We start from the raw sequence: 20,518 nt of genomic DNA, 5'->3' as shown, positions 1-20,518 counted from the left end.
ATAAATTCATATTTCTGTCCCTCTTTCTCTTTTTCATTTTTATATTGATAAAGAAATATTTTTTAATTTTATGCCTCAAATCGCAATTATAATCATGGATCATAGGAAAATCTTTATCATTAATTAAGAAATTTAGATTACAATTATTTATTATTATATTTTATATATACAATAAATATAAATATAATATTTTATATGTTCATTTTCAAATTAATAAAAACTTATGTTTTATATAAACTTTCAATAAATATAAAATTAAATTCTTTTTAAATATATTATTTTTATTGCGAATGTGAAAGGCGTAAAATAGCTTTTATACAACGCAGCATAAACCCAAATGCCGATTCAATCTTTGTGGATCTTTGTTTCACGATTGCGATCGCATACATCGAGTCTCTCAATCATCTGAAATTGTGCAATTCCGTGTTTACCCGACCTTATAATTGAAAATCTGCGAATATGAAATAAATAATAAATTTAGTTCGTTTGTGCGTGACCATTCATTGGCAATAAAGCTCGCAAGTGAAATTATGTTGTAAATCGTATGAATTAAATCGGTTTTTTGTATATAAAAAAGTTTAAAAAAAATATACACTAGTGTATAATAGTATTATAATATTTTTTTTATTTATTTTATATTAAAATATTTCTTTGCTCTAATGATTTCTATAACCTTTACGATTTATAAGTTGCATTATTTTATTGTTAATAAAATAAAATTTGATTAAAATTTGTTTCTCTTACTAGCACTCTTAGATACATATAAAAATTATTTGTTTGAAAACTATCAATGTTTAATTATCAATACGTGTATTGAAAGTAAAAGACACAAAAGATTATGTGCATCTCTTGAGAGATTCTTAATACTTATTACTTAATTATTTGGCAAAAATGACATAACAATTTGCACGCATCATGCAATATTACGCCTGGATTCCTCGCACTCATAAATCATCGTCATTTATTACCACGTAACAAGACCGTGTCTCATTCTTTTTCTTTCAAAATCCGCGAAAGAAGACAACAGGTGTTCGATCAAATCCCATAAATTTTGAAGAAAAATCACTTAAATAAAAAGGTCGTGAAAAATCGATCCCATGATTTTTTTTTCGTGCTTGATAAATAAATATATAAAGAGAAATTGTTTAAAATAGAATTATAATATAAGATTATAATGTGTGTAAAATTATAAAAATATATACAAATTTCTCTTTTGTAAGATGGTACGTGGAATAAAATAAATATTTTATATGGAAAATATAGAATCTACAATATATAAAAAATTATAAAAATTATAAAATCTAAAATACACAGAAAAAATATACAAAAGATAATATAAAGAAAAGTTCATCTTTTACCATGTTTTATGATTAAAAACACTTTTTTTATAATTTTGGTCGAAAGTGACAACTCTCTCTCTCTCTCTCTCTCTCTCTCTATTAAAAAAAAATTCCCAATATAAAATATTTTATTGTATAATTTTCAAGTATTTATATGAATCTCTCGAAATCGATATAAATGCACGGTCGTGAAATAATTTTTGGATTCGCGGCAAAAAATTCTAAAATTTATTCTACATCTATTTTGTAAATCGTGATTCTATTTCTTGTCGTAAAATTGGACGACCTTTACCGTCTATTTCCTTTCTTTTGTATCTTTTTGAAATATGCTTATGAAAGTTATGAATCTTATGGGAGACAGGCCAATATTCCTCTTTCCAAGTTAAATCATGCTATTACTGAAAGTGGTTCGACTTTTGGCCAGCTTTGCGTATTTTCTCCGCTCATTAATTGGTCCCACCTGTCTGGTCAGTTCCAGAAAATACACGGAGAATGTGACAAGGCATCGTTAGTTACATATTTCTGAACGCTTTCATAGACGAACAATGCTACTTGCGTTTAAAATTATTACGTCATTAGAACACTTATTATCTTACCTTATGTATATCGGAAAACAGAAATATCGATAGGGATCAAAAACTGTCACAATAAACTAATTCGTGAATTCCCGGATGACGTCAAAATCACGGCATGCAAGGTCACACCGTTAAAATGTATTTAGACTTTTTAACGATCGTGGGACCAATAAGATGAAGCTAAAATAAAAACATTATATGTTACATTGCTCATAATCTCGTTCTTACCGTCTACATTTATACTAATTAGCTAGGATTTTTTATTGATTTGACAAAGATAATTTATCGATTTGACAAAGAAAGAAAAATTCATAAGAAGGATTCTTTTCAGCTAATAATAACGTGGGTAGGTATTTATGCAGATTATTTATTCATATACATATGTCGTGGGAGCGACGAGTTGAAATAATCTAGAGATTTCCGATAAACTACATCACAACGAATTTTAAATATAAGTAATGAAATAATCTTTTTATTTCGTGATTAATCTTACGTGTGGGTAGATGCTGAGTTTTGGTTCTCGAAGGCAAACTACTTTTAATATTATTAAATATTAAATATTCGCTAAATAAAACATAATTCTGTATGAATTGTTCGAAAAATCTATAGATAAAGGCATAAGAAAAGTGAAAAATTTGAATAATACATAAAAAGAACTATACTAGTAAAAAGTTTTCCAAAAAGAACTATACCAGTAAAAAATTTTTCAAGGCAAATAGTAACAAAATTTTTTTTCTTTTTTACAAAATATCTTTATTGTGCAAAAAAATTGAATTTTATTGTCAATTAACTAAATAGATATTATATTAATCTTATGCTTGTTATATACGATATATAACAAGATTTTCACAAGTCAGTATATTTAATCGACGACATATCAATCAGGGAATGTAACTAAATCGACATTCCTTCATAATTTTCGTCGCGCGATGCGAACTTTTGAATATAAATTCGTGGTCTTTCCATCGATTGGTGAACATCAATAATCGATCGAAAGGCGTTTACAGTAGTCTGCTCATTTAAGATAGATTTAATTAATATATTGCGGCTTACTACTAAAATGCAGGTGATTAGTGCGCTCTCGCAAACAAACTCATAAATTATATCGGGAATTCGCGAATTAAGATTGATGAGTATATACAATTTTATGTCTTGTTATCGTTATATTTTATATAAAGTGTTCCCTAAAATCGTCAAGTTTAATTTTAAAAGTCTCTTTCTATTGGAAGATATATTGAATGCAATTTAAATTGTCTTGTTATTATATTTTATTTGCGGTCATTTCGGATTTGACCTGATATTAATTTCAAGAGAACAATTTCTTTTTTTAGAAACTCTATTTAGAATCAACTTTTTTTAAATTGTATTATTAAGATATCAACAATATATATATATATATATATATATAAAAGAAAATATTAATAAGTTTCAAATATTTAAATTAATCAATAATAAATATTAACATATATAAATTTTATATATATATATATATATATATTTAAATTTGAAATAAAATATTATATATAATGAAATAATTAAACGGAAGAGAGATATATTGAGAAAATTATTACGTTAAATATATAAAAAATAACAAAATATAATAATATATACGAAAAATATAATATCTATATACTTAAATTTAATTTGTTACTTTTTCAAGATTTTAGGCAATTATTAAAATGTCGGGAAAGATTTTACGCGTTGAATCATTACGGAAAAGTAAAAGTTTCAATTAAAGATAGATAATAAGGGGTATTTTGAACCCGGATTTTTGCCTTCGCGACGAAAAAGAGGCCGTCTGATAATTCTCGAATAATGTTGATGCTACGGATGATCCAAATTTGCATGTGACATTTATCGAGGCCGGCGCCAACGGTTCGTTTTTTGCATAGATGAAATAAGTGGTTCTCGCCCATCGAGAAAAAGAATGATCGAGATGCATGATATAAATTTCGTAGATGGCACTTTCTTGCGAAGATTTATGCTTCGCCGCTAGCCGCTCGTTCATCATAAATTTTGCAGTATTATTTGTCGAAAAGATATTATGGAAGATGAAGGTAACCTGGTAACGAATTAGGGTATTTTATTAATTCGATTTCTATTGTTGCAGTGCTAGTTATACAATGCTAATATATTTTAATTAAATTAATAAATTGTGTACGTTCTTTATTTATTTTATCTTTTCTTTAAATTTTTTTTTTTAAATAAGGGAATATAAAGTGTATTCCCCTAAGATGTAAAAATCAAATGTTACATATACATATGTACATATATTAAAGAAATCAAAAAATTAAAAAAGATTAAATAAATTAGAATTGGAAATTAGATAAATTGTAGAATTTAAAAAATTCATCTTAGAAATTAGGAGAGTTGAAAGGTGACATTATCGAAAAATGAATCTGATTACTGGTTCAGTTAATACCTTCAAACCAGTAATTTCCGGGTGGGAGTGAAATGCAAGTGTTGGTAAATTGCATAAATTGGCAACCTTATTCGATTTCCACACCGGAAACTGTTTTGTCGTCCTATCATTTGTTACGAGCGCGAAATGAGTATTCGCTCATAACGATTGCGTAATCGCGGGTGCCAGGCCCAATTGGTCGGCCCCAGCGAAATCGCCGAAAATTCCACGTTTCGTGCGTTTCGCACCGGTTACGCACGTTCTTCGCGTCACCTCGATGTACATGTACGTGTGCAGGCATTCTGCATCGTGTGCACACGATCTGTATTATACAAGCGCCGCTTTCTTCGCATCGATAAGGCCCAAGTTAAACCTTTGTCGAAATTCCTACTTTGTTTTTGCATTCTCTCTTCCACACGCAGTTTTTTTACTAATTATTTAGAATTAATTATTAAAATATATCAACAATTTATTAAATTTATTTAATAATTGTTTATGCGGAATAGAATGCAAAAAGGAAAGATAAGAAATTATTAAAAATATGATTTCTGTCTAACAATAAGACAAAAAAATTAATATTTTGTATAATATTCTCTGTATATGTGTATACTTTTATAATATATTTATTTAATATTTATAAAAATTATATAACCAAATTAATCTTATAATCTAATATAATATATAAATAACAGAGAAATATCGCACGCGAATATGATAATTATATTAGCCACTAATTTTTGAAAACAGCATCCTTGTAGGCTACAAAGTTATCAAACTATATAATTTATTAATTACTAAATACGACACGTCGAGAATCGGGTGTCTCGTTATTGTTATGTAAATTGATGTAATCGAGAAGTCATTATGTAGGCGGCACGTTTTCGCGCCATTTAAGAAAGAAAGTCAACTCGTGTCCTCGAGATCAAATAATAAGAAACATATCCCGAGAAAAGTCGCCTTTGTCTTCTTTTGGATCATTCGCACCATTGTGCTTAACTATTGCAATTACAGATTGTTTCATAGACATTGTAACCTTACATTACGTAATATACAATATATTTCCTTGACACGCATATTTTTGCAAGTTATTAAATTATAGATAATTAAATTATAGTAAAATTAAATTATATATTAAAATAACACTAATAAATAATTTAAAAGATTATACATATACATATAATTTTACGAGTTATTTTAGAAAATAAAAACAATATGATATTATTATTAATTTACAGAAATATGTGTGTAATGTGAGGAATTTTGTTTTATATATAATTGTATTTGCATTCACGAACGTTTTTATTCACATTCCTTTGCAATTATTCTCAATTGCGCATTTATATCTTATTTGATTTCTGACTTTTTTGATTTCTGACGAAGAAATATTAAGAATCATCAAATCCTTAGAAAATAATTGGATACTAGATTATTTTAATTATGCATTTCGATAAAACTCTAATATCATATTCTTGCTTTTTGAAATTAATGCGAATTTATCAGCAAAATCAACGGATTTTTCATAACAGGATATATTCGAGGAACCTAATATATATATCTTGTGTAAAATTAGAAAATTTAGTGTAAATTATAAACTGTTTATAAATTAAAATCCTTGAAAATTCGATAGCTTTCAAAATTTCAGCACAATTTCAATTTCTGTATTATGTAATATAATGTAGTGTTCGAAAAGATATGACTGAAACTTTCTTCTCATTGGAACGAGATGTTTGCTCAATCAACTTCGGCAATAATTACATTCGCGCTTTTAGTAACGAAATAAATCAGTAAAATCTATCAGTGACAGGTGACAGATAATAATTGTTGTATATGAATGCAAAAATGTTGTTTTTTGCTACTTGATCTTTCTCCATTTCACACTTGAAAATTTTATGACCATATTTTTACATAAATTTTATTTAATATATATATAACGTTGAAACAATAAAGATTAGAAAAATATTTTTATCTAAAATCTATGCATATGAAAGAAATATATATCCCACTTAAAAATTTTCTTTACATATTTCAGAAATAAAATATATTATAGAAATTATATTGTGTATATATATGGTACATATAAGAATAAAATAAAAATAAAATAAAATAAATTAAACAAAATAATATAAATTTTTTAAAGATAGGATTAGATTGAAAATTTAAAAAAAGTTACAAAGAAATTAAAATCAGAGCGAAATTAAAAGATAAAATTGTTTTTAATAAATAAACAATTTATGAAAATACTTTCAAAGGAAGAGTAAGACCTGATTTATTATTATTTTTTTTTTTTTTCCTGATTGCGATATCTAAGGCTGATATATTTGAAACTGATCATTTATCAACTCAAAAAAAAAAATTTCTTGGAGCATTGATTAATTTCCTAAATTTGCCATTCACATTCCGTTCGATTTCTAATCAAGGTAAACCGCATATATCAAATGAAGGAGCACATATTGCCAAAATTTTATGTAGCAATTTTACAAACAAGCTCTGTCGTAATATGCCTCTTCCTTATTTCATGACACTAATGTTGTTTCTCACGTTTCTCATGTATAAATAGATCGAGAGAGCGTGAAAGGCGGCAATATATTTAGGCGAGCGCAAAACGAAAAGCGAAGTCTTGTTGCGAAATGACAAGTCAGTAGCAAAAGCGATTTGAGATGATATCAGATTGGAGCAGAGATCGGATAATTAAATTCTAATTACACAAAAGCGTCTAGCATGCCGGATTAATCCCGTGTAAATGTAACAAACATTTTGATATTTTCCAAGCGCGATAAGAACACGTATAAATATTTGATTTTATATTGCGCGTGAATATATCGGACCTTATCTTCACGTACACGCACTATAATCGATAAATTTATAAAAAGAAAAGATATAAAAAATAATGTTTGGCTTGTTATCTCCGAACAACTCCAAGTATACCGGCAAAACAAATATAAGTATGAGCTTTTCCAAAAAAAGAATCTGTAATAAAATCTTGATGATCCTATAGTTGAGGTCAATTCGCCGATTTAAGTTTGTATCGGTTACTGAAATTTTGTTCGATAAAATTGCAAAACAAAGATCAATAGTTTTTACGAATAACATAGTTTTCTGTCAAGCTTATATACATATATATATATATATATATGTATATGTAAAATAAAAATCTGTATATATTACATACATTTATATAGTAAAAATTACGGATACCAGATAATCTTCTGTATTGAATCTATTCTGCAATTTGCGCAATCCGAGGTTTGCCTTGGCTCTAATTAATTTCGTGTATCCACAAACTTATTGCGTTATGCTGAAAACGCAATAGAATGTCCTAGAAAAATAATATAAGCCTAGATTCCTTAAAAAAGAGAAATTAAACGCTTAATCTTTTTTGCTATAATAATATTGTATATATGCAAAATTAAATATAAATAGAAAATTGCTATAGAATAATATAATGTATTATTTAATATCTCTATAAAAAAATAGGAAATTAATAAAATGTTACTCATGAATCTAATAAAAAAAAAAGATAAAATAATAATATATCTCTATTAATTTAATGACAAAATTTAAAAATTCTCTATATTTTTTACTAATTTTTCTATTAAAAAGTTTTTCTTTAAATTTTATAGTCTTAAATATTTTTCTGTTACAATTTAAAAAAATATTTAAAAAGATTTAATATTTTAATACAATATATGATTATATATTAAATTTTATATTTCAGATATATATAAAATATAAGTTTTATATTTCAGTATTTGCATTTTTTAAATAAAAAATGAATAAAGGGCGCGGGGAAAAACGAAAAAGTCGAGTTTTTTTATGAAAACATTTACAAAATTTATTCCGTAAATTCAAGGTATTACACGACAGAAAAAACGTCTTTTGTATTTGGACGCTCGTTATGATGGATTTTGCGCTGCTGGGAAGAGGAGATCGCGAAATGGAGCCGGGTGGCGTGTATGTGATTTCTTTTGGAGAAAAAATTCATCTAATAGTGGCCCTTAACGTAAACGGGAACCGTTTCTTTGACAAGGACCGGCTGCGGGACTGGAACCGGAACTGGGTGTGGGACTGGAACTGGGACTGGGTGGGATACTGCAACCTGAAAAACAAAATAACGAGAGATTAATTAATCGTTAATTAATATGTATTAATTGATAATTAAGAAATGCGAAATAATTATATCCTAATTTAATAACTATACTTTTTTAGAATTTAATGAAATTATTATTTATGTTCATTGTACCTCTTTGAAACATTTAAAATATTAAATTTATAAAATTAAGTAGAAAAATATGATATTGGAAGTTATATATAATATAAATAATATATAGTTATAATTAATATAAATAATATAAAAAATACAAAAAATAATATAAGTAATGTATATAATACTTTCCAAAATTATAAACTTATTATTCATATACAGCTTATAAACGGAGAGCGATTTAGCCTTCTTACATAATAATAGAATAATTACGATCACAATAGATTTATAAGATCGTTATAATTGCAGCGATTATTATTGTCATGCAACGCGATTTAAAACATAATTTTTTTTTGTAATTTAATTAAAACGGCGATTCTAAAATAATACATTTGTCCTGCGACCGATTACATATCTCTCTTAAGTGTGTTTATCTAATCGTACAGGTGTAACACTTGTGTAAACGACGAAATCTATGATCCTTATCACGGCATGCCAAACCCGGATACCAATCAATGAACACAGTCAGTCAATTAGTTAAATTAGGAACCGAGAGGTCGCAACAAGGCTGTTGTATAATTACTGTCTCGAGATCAATTTCTACATGTTGCATTCGGAAGCTGACGGATTATAATAAAACGCGATACATTAACATAATGAAATAGATTATCAAAAATTATATTAAAACTCGAAAGATAATATTTCTTTGTAGGAATCGTATTATAAATTTTAAAATCGATTCTATCAAATCCGAGTAAATTTGGCTTTTATCTTTCGTAAAATTTTTTGTCTGTAATTATTTTATCTTCCAACAACCATTATATATAGAAATATAAATTATCTACAAATAAATAGATTATTCTTAAAGTAGAATTTATTTCAGCTTACCTTAACGGGGTATGGGGCGGGCACTGGCACCGGCACCTTGACAGGAACCGTGACTGGATATGGTTTTTCTACGGGAACTTGGATAGTTTTCGTTTGAATAACTGGATAGAGTACCTTGACAGGAACGGGGACTGGAACTAGCTTCTCTACGGGAATTGTGATTGTTTGCGTTTTAACAACTGGGTAGGGCGCTGGAACGGCGACTGGAACCTGAAAGAAATAACAAAGGTTCAGACACGAATGTACATTTTTTTAAAATTAATTATATAACACTCGTTTGATTTCTCTAGCTCTTTATTAAAATGTTTAATTTAATGTTTAAAATTACTAATCACACACACACACACAACTGTGATTATTGTCGCGAAAAGTTAAAGTAATTATTTCTCACCTTAACGGGGACAGGACGGTCAACTAAAACGGGAACTGGGTGCGGAACCGCGACAGGGACAGCCTTCTCCTTGACGACGGTGTAACTCTTGCCATATTCCTCATATCCACCAAGAGCCAGGCCACCGCCATATTCCCATCCACCCAGAGTCAGGCCACGCTTGCTTATTGTCTTTTCTTCACCGGCAAATGCCGCGGAGATCAGCATCAGGCAGATCTGCGCAACACCAAAAAAGATATATTGATTGAGAATAAAGAAAATCAATGTGTTGCGAATCGATCGATCAAAAATTCTTTAAAAAGCGATAATATTGAACGCGAATATTAATTGTTTAAAGACAAAAACAATACGTCGATAAAAAATTTGAGTCAAAATTTACGAACAAATGTATCTTCCAAGATAAAGATGATCATCGTTAAAACTTTTGTCTAATCCGATTTTCATCGCGAAAATCGAAAAGAAACAATTAAAATTAATAAACAAACTGGGAAGTTATTCGATATATTAAATAAAAGGCGCAAGGACAAAATTGCAAACTGTAATGCGCGATATGTTTAAGATGATAATTTATCTTAATCAATTTTCGAACAGGATCGATCAAAGTCTATAAATCAATATTAATAAACGAATATTCAAATCGATGATTATCATTTATTATTGTAAATGAATTGATCGTTTTTAGAAGTCGAAGGATCTTTGCATCGGATTCACAAATGTTAAGTTTTGGCGAAGAAACACCGTGAGAAAAAACACGGGAAACATAGGAAAATTAGATCGATGCGACGACCTAACCTCTAAACTTCGAGCCAAACAATTTCGTTAAATATTACATTCGCAAAAGAGATACGTCTCTCGACAAAATCATCGAATGGATCTCAGCGGTGTCATCGGATTCTCTCGCGTCACAAGACTATTTTCAACTTTGATCGAAGATGTGCACGTACCAGAGCCTTCATGTTGATACTTTGGCGTGAATGATACTCGCGCGTGAATAAAATAGATCGTTTTCTGTCGTTGTACTGGAAAACCACCCTTTATATAGGGAATGGACTTTCATTTCGCACACCCTCCACCCCGCCAATGGCAAAGGAAGCCAACGGTTGGCCTATCGCCACACCTACCTAGAATCTAACGCTATTTGCTTACGATATATCACGCTGGTACACACACACACACACACACATATATATCTATATATTATAACACATAATGTGCAATGGTTGTATAACATGTTAAACGTGCGAGACTCGCTAGTAAGTAAATGGAGCGCACGCTTAGCGACTTTATGCAGATATATGCATGCGTATGTGAGTGCGATTCGATGCAGCAGTCTTAACGAGATCATTTTTCCATTTGACGAGAGATCTGCCCGTTTCGACTACGACATCACGTATAGTCTGTTTCATCGGTCTCTTATAAAAATGAAGAAATATGAAATAAAAGTTGATCAAATTGCTCAGATTGCCGTTTATAAAATTGTGTTGTGATGTTTTTGAATATATAAGATATGCCGAAACTATGTTAGATATTCTTTGCAATTCTTCGGAGAGAGGATCGATTTGTTCTTAATAAAAATATGGAGGTATGTTTTAAAATTTAATTCAATTTAATTAAAGAAACTGAGCAATTTAATTTAATTAAATTAAAAATCAAAGATAAAATGGTTTATGGCAAATTAAGCACACACATTAAAAAAAATAAATAATTGAATAATTAAATAGATAAAACTAATAAGTTATGTTCTCTAATTAATTTTGAATAGTTTTCTTTTAATTAAATTTTAATTGTACTCTATTTTTTTCCGCTCTAAAATATTGCAATTGAGTATATAATTATTATTGTTGGTAACAATTATATATTAATAAACAACGGCAACACGATATATAAACGATAGAGAAAGTACGTAAATAAAATGTTTTTTTTTTTTTAATTACGAATAATCGAATTACGAAATATGTATTATATTGTTCTAATATGTTCAAACTATTTTTTAAAATATCTTTTTTACATCATCTAACATACGATGAGATATTATCTATAGATAAGAAACAACAAATTTCTATTTAACGCAATGCACGCACCGCGTAATATTAATTATAACAAGCGAATTATTCTCGCCTATGTCCGGTGGCTGTGTCGGTTTGCGTAAGATTGCCCAATGCTTCATTACCTGGTAAGGTAAAGCATAGTCGGCTTCGCCACGTTAATATAAATCGTGCACTAGAGTGTCTTCTATTGCCGTGCACTATCATTACGTCACGCATTTACTACACAAGGTACAGGTTGTCTATAAGGTAGCAATTCCGTTGGCGTTATCATCGTCATCCGCGCGAGAGACTATGTTACGTCAAGATATGTTGGTTTACGAGAATTTTTCATTATTTATCCAAATGTATTTTATAAAAAGAGGAATAAAATATAAATATACATATGCACAATCGCGATAATTTCTACACTAAGAAGGAGCTTTGCATTACTCTCGGAGAGCAATAAGGAGCTGTTTAAATGATATGATCGCAATAAATAACAATCTGGAGATAACATTCCGATGTAGACGTTAGACAATTGGATCTGTCACATTGGCACGCAAAATGGGCTCTCTACCGGTTTTCTACGTCCAAACAGACGTTTCCTAATTTAATGTTCATTTGTCTTTCGTTACGAGCACTCTCTCCAAACATCGTCAAAAGTTTATCCTAAGAAAATTTACGAGCGACGGTTTAAATAATCAGAATGTTAACGACTTTTTATATTATTCAACACGGTTTTTTAACACTCAATATTTCTAATTGGTTATTTTTTCCTGTTTAATTTATTAATTTTAAATTATTATTTAATTATTTCTAAAGTTTTTCCCACGAAAACTTTTATTAATTGCATTTTTCGCTATAATACATATAGTTTAATTTCACAAAATTTACATGACTTTTGATACAATGCTTGAGATTGATAATAAACCTTTGATTTAATCTGCATTTTAACACATTGCAAGATTTATTATCCTCGATTTTATATGCAAATTATCCGACCATGACAGTTTTCCGAATAATTGTATCCTATCAATCTCTGCTCTTGTGAGACAAGATCTTAGCTGGTAATTCACATGTATTGTGTTAATCGATAACAATAGCAATAATGATAGAGATATTTAACACGCTATTCGGGAAAGGATCGGTTTTACTGTCCCCTGTGATTACGTTGACACGAGATCTCCGCATGAGCGCAATTTGTAATGGAATGTAGGAGTCACACAATCGCTCTCTTGTCTCATTTAATGTGCCTTTGATTTCAAAGTGCAGCTCGATTCGCTTAATCTAATGCCGTGCACTTTGATTGATCGCATTATCTGGTGCTTGCTTTAAGATCGATGTTAGTTAATGCTTATCGCAGTTAGTTAACTGAATCGCTTATAGATGATGATACCTACAAAATAATATAAAATAGTTTTATTGCGATTAATAAACATTATTATTTCGTTCAATTAATTGTTTCTTATTAAAAAAAAAAAATAACACCGGTTTAAAAACAGAAGAGAGAAATAAATAAATGTTTTTATAGAAGGATACAATCAATGTAATAATTTCTAAAGTAATTTAAATTCTCTGCAATCGTTAAAGTGCATTTTCTTAAATTGATAGTAATAATTTTGCGTGTGTTTTAGACGTTATTTATCGCGCAGATATATTTGCGATTTTATCAATCCTTGTATTAATGAATTGATCTATCGGTTCGATAATCTCCGTTGTTATTTATATTGTTATTAGTATTTTTTGTTATTTTTCTGAGTTGGATTGCAGTTACATAAAATGCGATATAATTTTAAAAAATCATAAAAAATGTAAAAGGGAAATTTCAATGATTTTTACTAATAATTGTTATATATATATATAATTATATAATAGGTAGAAAGTATAATTAAAAAATTTAGACAAAAGTGGTATTTTACATAAATCGAATAAGATAGTTGAATACTCGAATAGGGCTTGATAGCTGATATTCTGAAATCTATTGATTAACTAAATGTGATTTTTACAGATTATCCCATTATAAGCACCTTTGTATCGAAGATATATCGGAGATAAATTGTATCAATCCAGCTATTTTACATGTATGAAATCACTCGTGCATGAAGTCAGAAAAGTCAATATCATAGAGCGGTTACGAACTTTCTTCGTGACACACCTCCGAGCTTTACTTCCGTCTGTCTGGTCAGAGAGGTTGGTTCCCAATCTCAATCGATTACATCATTCTTATTTTATTAAACAATTAGCTCTCTCTCTCTCTCTCTCTCTCTCTCTATCTCTCTCTCTCTCGACGTTACATTATCATAACAAATCATTCATTATTATTACGTTAAATTAATTAATCTTTTACAACAACTTAATACAAAAGTTACAAGATTTGTCTTTATTATAATTTTTATTATAATCAATTTTTTCTCGCTCGATCAATGGAACGATATCAGCGGTACATTTTGACACATGTTGCAAAAGTTAGACAGATAGGTGTGTTGCAGAGCATGTCATTGTATGCTCGCTCAAGTCTAAAAAAAAATATTCCTTAGCGATAATTATGTGTCACATGCAAGAGACCCCGGGATATTTGAGAGAGATTTTTTAACGAGAGGACATGTCACGCTGCTAATAGCCACACTTCTCGATGCCAGACTACAAAAGAACCGGCAACGCAATGAGAAATGCTTCGAACTTAAAAACAGCATTTGCATCGAGATATAATTAAAACTTAAAATCATACTTTTTATTATTATTATATAAATTTAAAAAAAAATGTTAATTTAATATCTCAAAAAAAGTTATACGGAAAACATTATTTTTTTTATTGTTTATTCTCTAAAAAAATTTGTCTTTTTTACAAAAAATTATAATATAATAAGAAATGCGCCAATCGGGAATGAAAAAATATTTCAAGGAAATATATAGAAGTTTTGACATTATTATAAAAAAATTTATTTTTAAATATATATTTTTCTCATATATCAATTACTTTAAAATCTTAATTTTATCGTGTTCTATATAATAAAAAATGCATTTACATTGCACAAGTAAATAAATTAATAAATAATAAGTAAAATGTTAAAGAAATAATTTTAACTTGGCTTTTTTTAAGTTAAATTTTATGATTTATACAGGATGGTCAGGTATTTTTGTAAGATTTTTACTCTCGCGTTTGTTGTTCACCGGTAAGAGTAGCTTTCGGTATTTTTTTTTTTTTTTTTTTTACGGATAAAAAAGATCCGAACGCATTATTTTCGGCGATCGGATCGACGTGTATACACAAGACGACGTAACAAACGACGCGACCGGACCCGATCCTGTGTCGCGCTTACGTAAGATGCAGATCTTGATGTAAGTAGCGGCACGCTTGCAGTTTTCACCGGTCAGAAAGTGAGAGTCACAGTGGTAGGATTTGCAATACCTTGTAATTTTTACAAACGTATGAAAGAATCGATCGAAGAGAAGTCAAGATATTTATAAAAGTTTATATATAAAAATTAATCTATATATTCATAGAAAGAAAACGAGAGATGTATAAAAATTAATCAAGATTGCCAAAACATAGAGAAGCTACGAGAAGCAAAGAAATTTATAGAAAGATGTCCATTAAAAAGATCTTTGCAAAACTTTTCTAATTAATCAAATTAGATATACAGAATGTCCCATTTTAAAGAACCCACTCAAATATCTCAGAAACACTGCGTTAAATCGAAAAATGCTTCAAACAAAAGTTGTGTGGCTTCAAGGGGGCCATAAGATGGTGACAATTATTTGACCTTGGAAAATCATTTGAAGGTCATGTGAAGGTCAACTTTAAAATCTTAAATGGAAACCCCCATTTTTTATTTAGTATTCTCGTAGCTGACATCGAGAGCTTTCCAAAACACTATAATAAAGTATTTTTTCATCAAGTACTTTTTGAGTTATTTTATATTTTAATCTGACATATTTTGATATAAAAAATTAAATATCTCGTAAAATATTTAGTTTTCGATAATTTTACCGTAATACTTCCATGTACAGAATAATGAGACAAATCAATTAGTATTAAAATAAAAATTGTTTTTAAGAAAATTATTTACAATGTATTTTTTTAAACAATTATTTGTTTTTTTTTGGGCACTAATTAATTTGTCTCATTATTCTGTACATAAAAGTATTACGGTAAGATTATCGAAAACTGAATATTTTACGAAATATTCTATTTTTTATATCAAAATATGTCAGATTAAAATATAAAATAACTCAAAAAGTACTTTATTATAATATTTTGGAAAGCTCTCGATGTCAGCTACAAGAATACTAAATAAAAAATGAGGGTTTCCATTTAAGATTTTAAAGTTGACATTCACATGACCATCAAATGATTTTCCAAGGTCAAATCATTGTCACCATCTTATGGCCTCCTTGAAGCCACACAACTTTTGTTTGAAACATTTTTCGATTTAACGCAGTGTTTTTGAGATATTTGAGTGGGTCCTTTAAAATGGGACACCCTGTATATTGATAAATATCATATATTATATTGAAATATATATAATGACAAGGATTTCAAGAAAAATCTTGTGCAATAATAATAATCATAATTTTTCTTTCTCTTTTCTATAAAAAAAAAACATTCACCGCTTCTGTTGTTGCTCTCTTTTACTTCTTGCAATCTTTCTTTGCACAAGCGATATTCCTTTGTCTTTCGACGCGATTATGCGTGCGACGCATGCACACCACTGCACTCCGTTGCTGTGATGCAATTTTGCAACGGCTTCACGCATTCTTCGCAAGGACTCCGAGAGCAAGGCGTGGTTGCAACCGATCCAGTAACTTTAATCTTCCTCGAAAAATCGCACGCACGTGCACGCATGCTTATTTTCGGCGCGATGTTATTTTAGTCGAGAAAAGTAACATTATCCTCTCATGTGAGCGAGATCATTTCGCCAAACGAGGCATTAAATTCGTAAACGAGATATATAAAAGTACATCTGTACGTCTTATCATCAATATCTTTTTGTATAGAAAATCTAAAATCATTATCTCTTTCGCTAAATGAAAACGTATAAAATTGAAATGTTTAAACGAGAAAGTAACGTAAACCTTTACGTAGCACAGAGATGACCCTGATCTCTAAAACGTGGCAAAACAACACGCTGAGAAATTTTCCTGTGTGACAGACAACGCGTGACGTCATTGCTCCGAATTTTATAATCATCGGCCATTTCACGCTACGCCTGCGAAGAGATTAGACGACCGCTCCACGTCCGCGTGTGTATCTCTTATCTACTATCCCGAGTAAATATTCTAATCTATAGGACAAGTATGTATTAATATATATGCACGATGTATATTAATTTATACGATACGTAAAACGTTCTGCGACAACGAGACACGACGTTTCGTATATAAGCGTAGAATTAAAAAGGCGATCGATAAAATTTCGATATTGTTATAATCAGATATTACAGATTCGATAATAGTATTTTATAATAATAGTAATATTCTTATTAGTGTCTTCATTAATATTCTAATGTCTCATTAAATCTTTTTCATATCGTCATATATTCATATAACCTGCCATTTTTTATATTGTATATATATTATATTGTATATCTCGTTAAGATGGAAATATTTCTCAAAATTGCGTTCGAAAATCTATCCTAGATAATATAGTTACATTCGATTGACCAATCAGAGCAAAAGGATCCCTTTGTTCTCATTGGTCAATCGAATCGGTGGTCGATTTACGAACGCGACACCTGCGTTGCCCGGGCAACGCGCGAAACAGCGGATCACGTGATCGCCGAAATTTTCGAATTATCACTTTGCGTCGCGCGTCCCCGACCGTTAGACGAGTTTTGAGGCCGCTGCGTATTTTCGCGAACGTTTATTCGATATCCCGTCAAAATTTCGTGATACAGTTTCGGATTTACTACCGGGTATAGTGTCGTTGATCCCGTATTTGTCAAAGATACGGATACGGTGATAATCTATCTCGAATTCGCGACCGATTTCCGTGCGCTTTGTCGGTTCGTCGGAATCCACATTCGTCTGTGTGTGTGTGTGTATGCGTGTACATCGTTTCGCGAGTGTCGTATCGTAACTTGAGGAGCATCGTAGGACATAAAGGAGCATTCGTCCAACATGGAGAAGCATCCCGGAACATCGAGGAGTATCGTGGAGGATCGTGAGTGAGATAGAGTGAGACGGACGGAGACCGTTTGTATGTATGCGTGTGTGTGTACGCGCGAGTGTTTACGTCCGCCATGACTGGACGCCTTATCCGCTTCCCGGAATTTTCGCGCGACGCGAGTGCCGAGTCGTAATCAATATTCTCGTTATTTAATCGTTACCAAATGTGCGTTTTCTTTGACGATTCACTCGTAACGTCGTGTATATATCTTCGTCGTCGTTCATCGGGGGAATTTCGTTCGCGAAACGCCCGTTATATCGAAAGATCGAAAGTGTCGAATGTATTTAACGGGCGATCGTTTAAATACCCTATTAAATTAATTCACGCCGTCACGATTGATTACGTTATTCCGCGTACTTGGCGTTATTCGGGAGAATATGATATCGGGTGTCGCGAGTGCTTCGAAGAATACGCGAAGGAGATCGTCGAGAAGCTGTCGAAGGATCCAGGCAAGGGATTCCCTTGCTCATCGATTTCGACGATCGGTGAGTGCGTCTAGATCTTCCATATATGTACGACTCTTACATCGAAATATTAATTTAACGATAATTTATCTCCGATAAAATTTATGTCCATTTATATCCTTATACATCTATATATATATTTTTTTTTTTTGGAGGTTATAAAAAACTTAAAAATTGTTTATCGGATATTACGTATGTCAGTTTTTTTATCATTATTATATATTACATATTTTGTGAATACATTTTGAAATATAAATAATGATTATATATTTTACATTATTATTATTATTATTATTATTATTAAATTAATAAATTATTATTATTATATTAATTGTAAGATACACATAAATATGTCTTTTTAATTATATATTTCTAATCAAGTTTGAAGATTTCGATTTAAGAGTCAATTATTTATAAATATTTTTGACGAAGAAATGTATGTGATGTTAAATTAAATATGCAAAAAAAAAAAAAAAAATATAAGAATAAGGGAGAGTGAGAGACAGAGACAAAATAGGATATCAGTGCATCGATATATAGTATATCACACAAACGATAAATAATTGATACAAAACCTAATGAATAAAATTTTTTTAAAATTATTTATGTAAAGAAATTTATTTAATGGAGGAAAAATAAATTATTACGATATTCTTTAACTTTTGACATATTTATCGAATAAATAAATAAATAAATTTGTTAGGCCGATTTGCTTGCCATACCGACAGATAAATGCATCGATATACTAAAATACAATATTTTTGCGTTTTAAACTTTACGAATGAATGAGAGTAATCGTCATTGAATAAATACGGCGACGAGCTCGTTGAAATATGTTTCATCAACAATGTTTGGAAATTTATATTACGTTCGAATAGATCGCCTTAAAAGCGGCTCGAAAGCGTCGCTTTATTTTATAAAATTCAATCGAATATCGCGCAAAATTGATGTTGCATGTTTTAAACGTCGCTTCTTTTGTGACAAGTATCACACGCTCGTCGTTTATCACGTTTTATACGGTAACGGGAAAATTATTACGGCGAGTTGCGAGCCGCCACGATATTGCGATAAATTCCTCTCCGCTAATTCCGCGCGCGCGTTTTCGGATACAAAACTGGTAATTATTTGTCAAAGGCATTTGTGTGTATATGGGTATGTGTGTATGTGTGTAAGAGAGAGAGAGAGAGAGAGCTGGCTTTCGCAAACGAGAATCGCGGATAATCATTTCGTGTGTAGATAATTTCTTTTGTAATTTAAAAAATAATTCGGAGCACGTGATAGACTGCGGATATTTTGCTGCATTATTTGTAAAATGTAATGCGCGCTTAAAATTTAAAATTAAAATTAATTTTTTGGTATTTAGCATGACGATGATTAGAAGACTTAATTTTAAATAATGAAATTTCGAAATTTTTTAATTAAGAATTCGAAAAATTATTTTTTTTGGGGAAATGTTTAACTTTTACGTGTGTAACGCGTTACATATATTATTATAAAATATATCTGTTTTGTAATATATTTTTTTAAATTACCATTATTTCATATTATATATAATATATATTGATATTGTATTTATATATGGAAAAAAAAAAATAAATAAATTTGCATCTATTTCTATCTTTGCTGGAATTTTTGACAAAAATAATTTTATGTCATAAAACAATGATGAAAGATAAAATATGGAACGGAGCAATTGAAGGATTAACGTTGCTTCTTGCATATTCTCGTATATTAGCTCATTCAATGTCTCGCAAGATAGCGATCGTGTAAATTGAACTTACGCTTACGTGACAAAGATACATCTACATCACGTTTCTCGCGTGTCGGATTATTTATCGGATTATCTCGCTATCAAATATAACAGCACGCATGAACGATATCCATCATTTAACAATGATATCCGTATAGATAAAAGTCGGCACATGTGTGTGTGTGTGTGTGTATGTGTAGAAACACGTGGCTCGCGCCACGAGACCGTCGCGCGTACTTTTATCAGTACGCAATTCGCTGAAAAAGGCGGGAACCTGTTAACGTTTGTTAATGACCTCAAGCGGCCAGTTCG

At 30.1% G+C, this 20,518-nt stretch overlaps 1 protein-coding gene across 1 annotated transcript; it reads right to left on the bottom strand.

Moving 5' to 3' along the window:
- Window positions 1-8,161: 8,161 nt before the first annotated feature.
- On the bottom strand, window positions 8,162-10,823 carry LOC138937794 (zinc finger protein 512B). The gene is made up of 4 exons (XM_070304410.1): window positions 10,741-10,823; window positions 9,797-10,012; window positions 9,406-9,615; window positions 8,162-8,412 (listed from the first exon to the last, which is right to left on the bottom strand). The coding sequence occupies exons 1-4, from the start codon at window positions 10,750-10,752 to the stop codon at window positions 8,299-8,301; spliced, it is 552 nt and encodes a 183-aa protein (XP_070160511.1). The 5' UTR covers window positions 10,753-10,823; the 3' UTR covers window positions 8,162-8,298.
- Window positions 10,824-20,518: the final 9,695 nt, after the last annotated feature.

Source organism: Polyergus mexicanus, unplaced genomic scaffold (assembly GCF_030449975.1).
Source record: "Polyergus mexicanus isolate NDT 795.1 unplaced genomic scaffold, iyPolMexi1.0 SCAF_11, whole genome shotgun sequence".
NCBI lineage: Eukaryota > Metazoa > Arthropoda > Insecta > Hymenoptera > Formicidae > Polyergus > Polyergus mexicanus.
Note: the sequence above shows the minus strand (reverse complement) of the source record. Positions and strands in the feature narration are given on the sequence as shown.

Excerpts from the sequence above, each read along its gene's own strand:
- LOC138937794 (XM_070304410.1), bottom strand. Across the intron at positions 9,616-9,796 it reads ACCGTCCTGTCCCCGTTAAG|GTTCCAGTCGCCGTTCCAGC; the intron begins GTGAGAAATAAT and ends TATTTCTTTCAG. Across the intron at positions 8,413-9,405 it reads CCGCCCCATACCCCGTTAAG|GTTGCAGTATCCCACCCAGT; the intron begins GTAAGCTGAAAT and ends TTTGTTTTTCAG.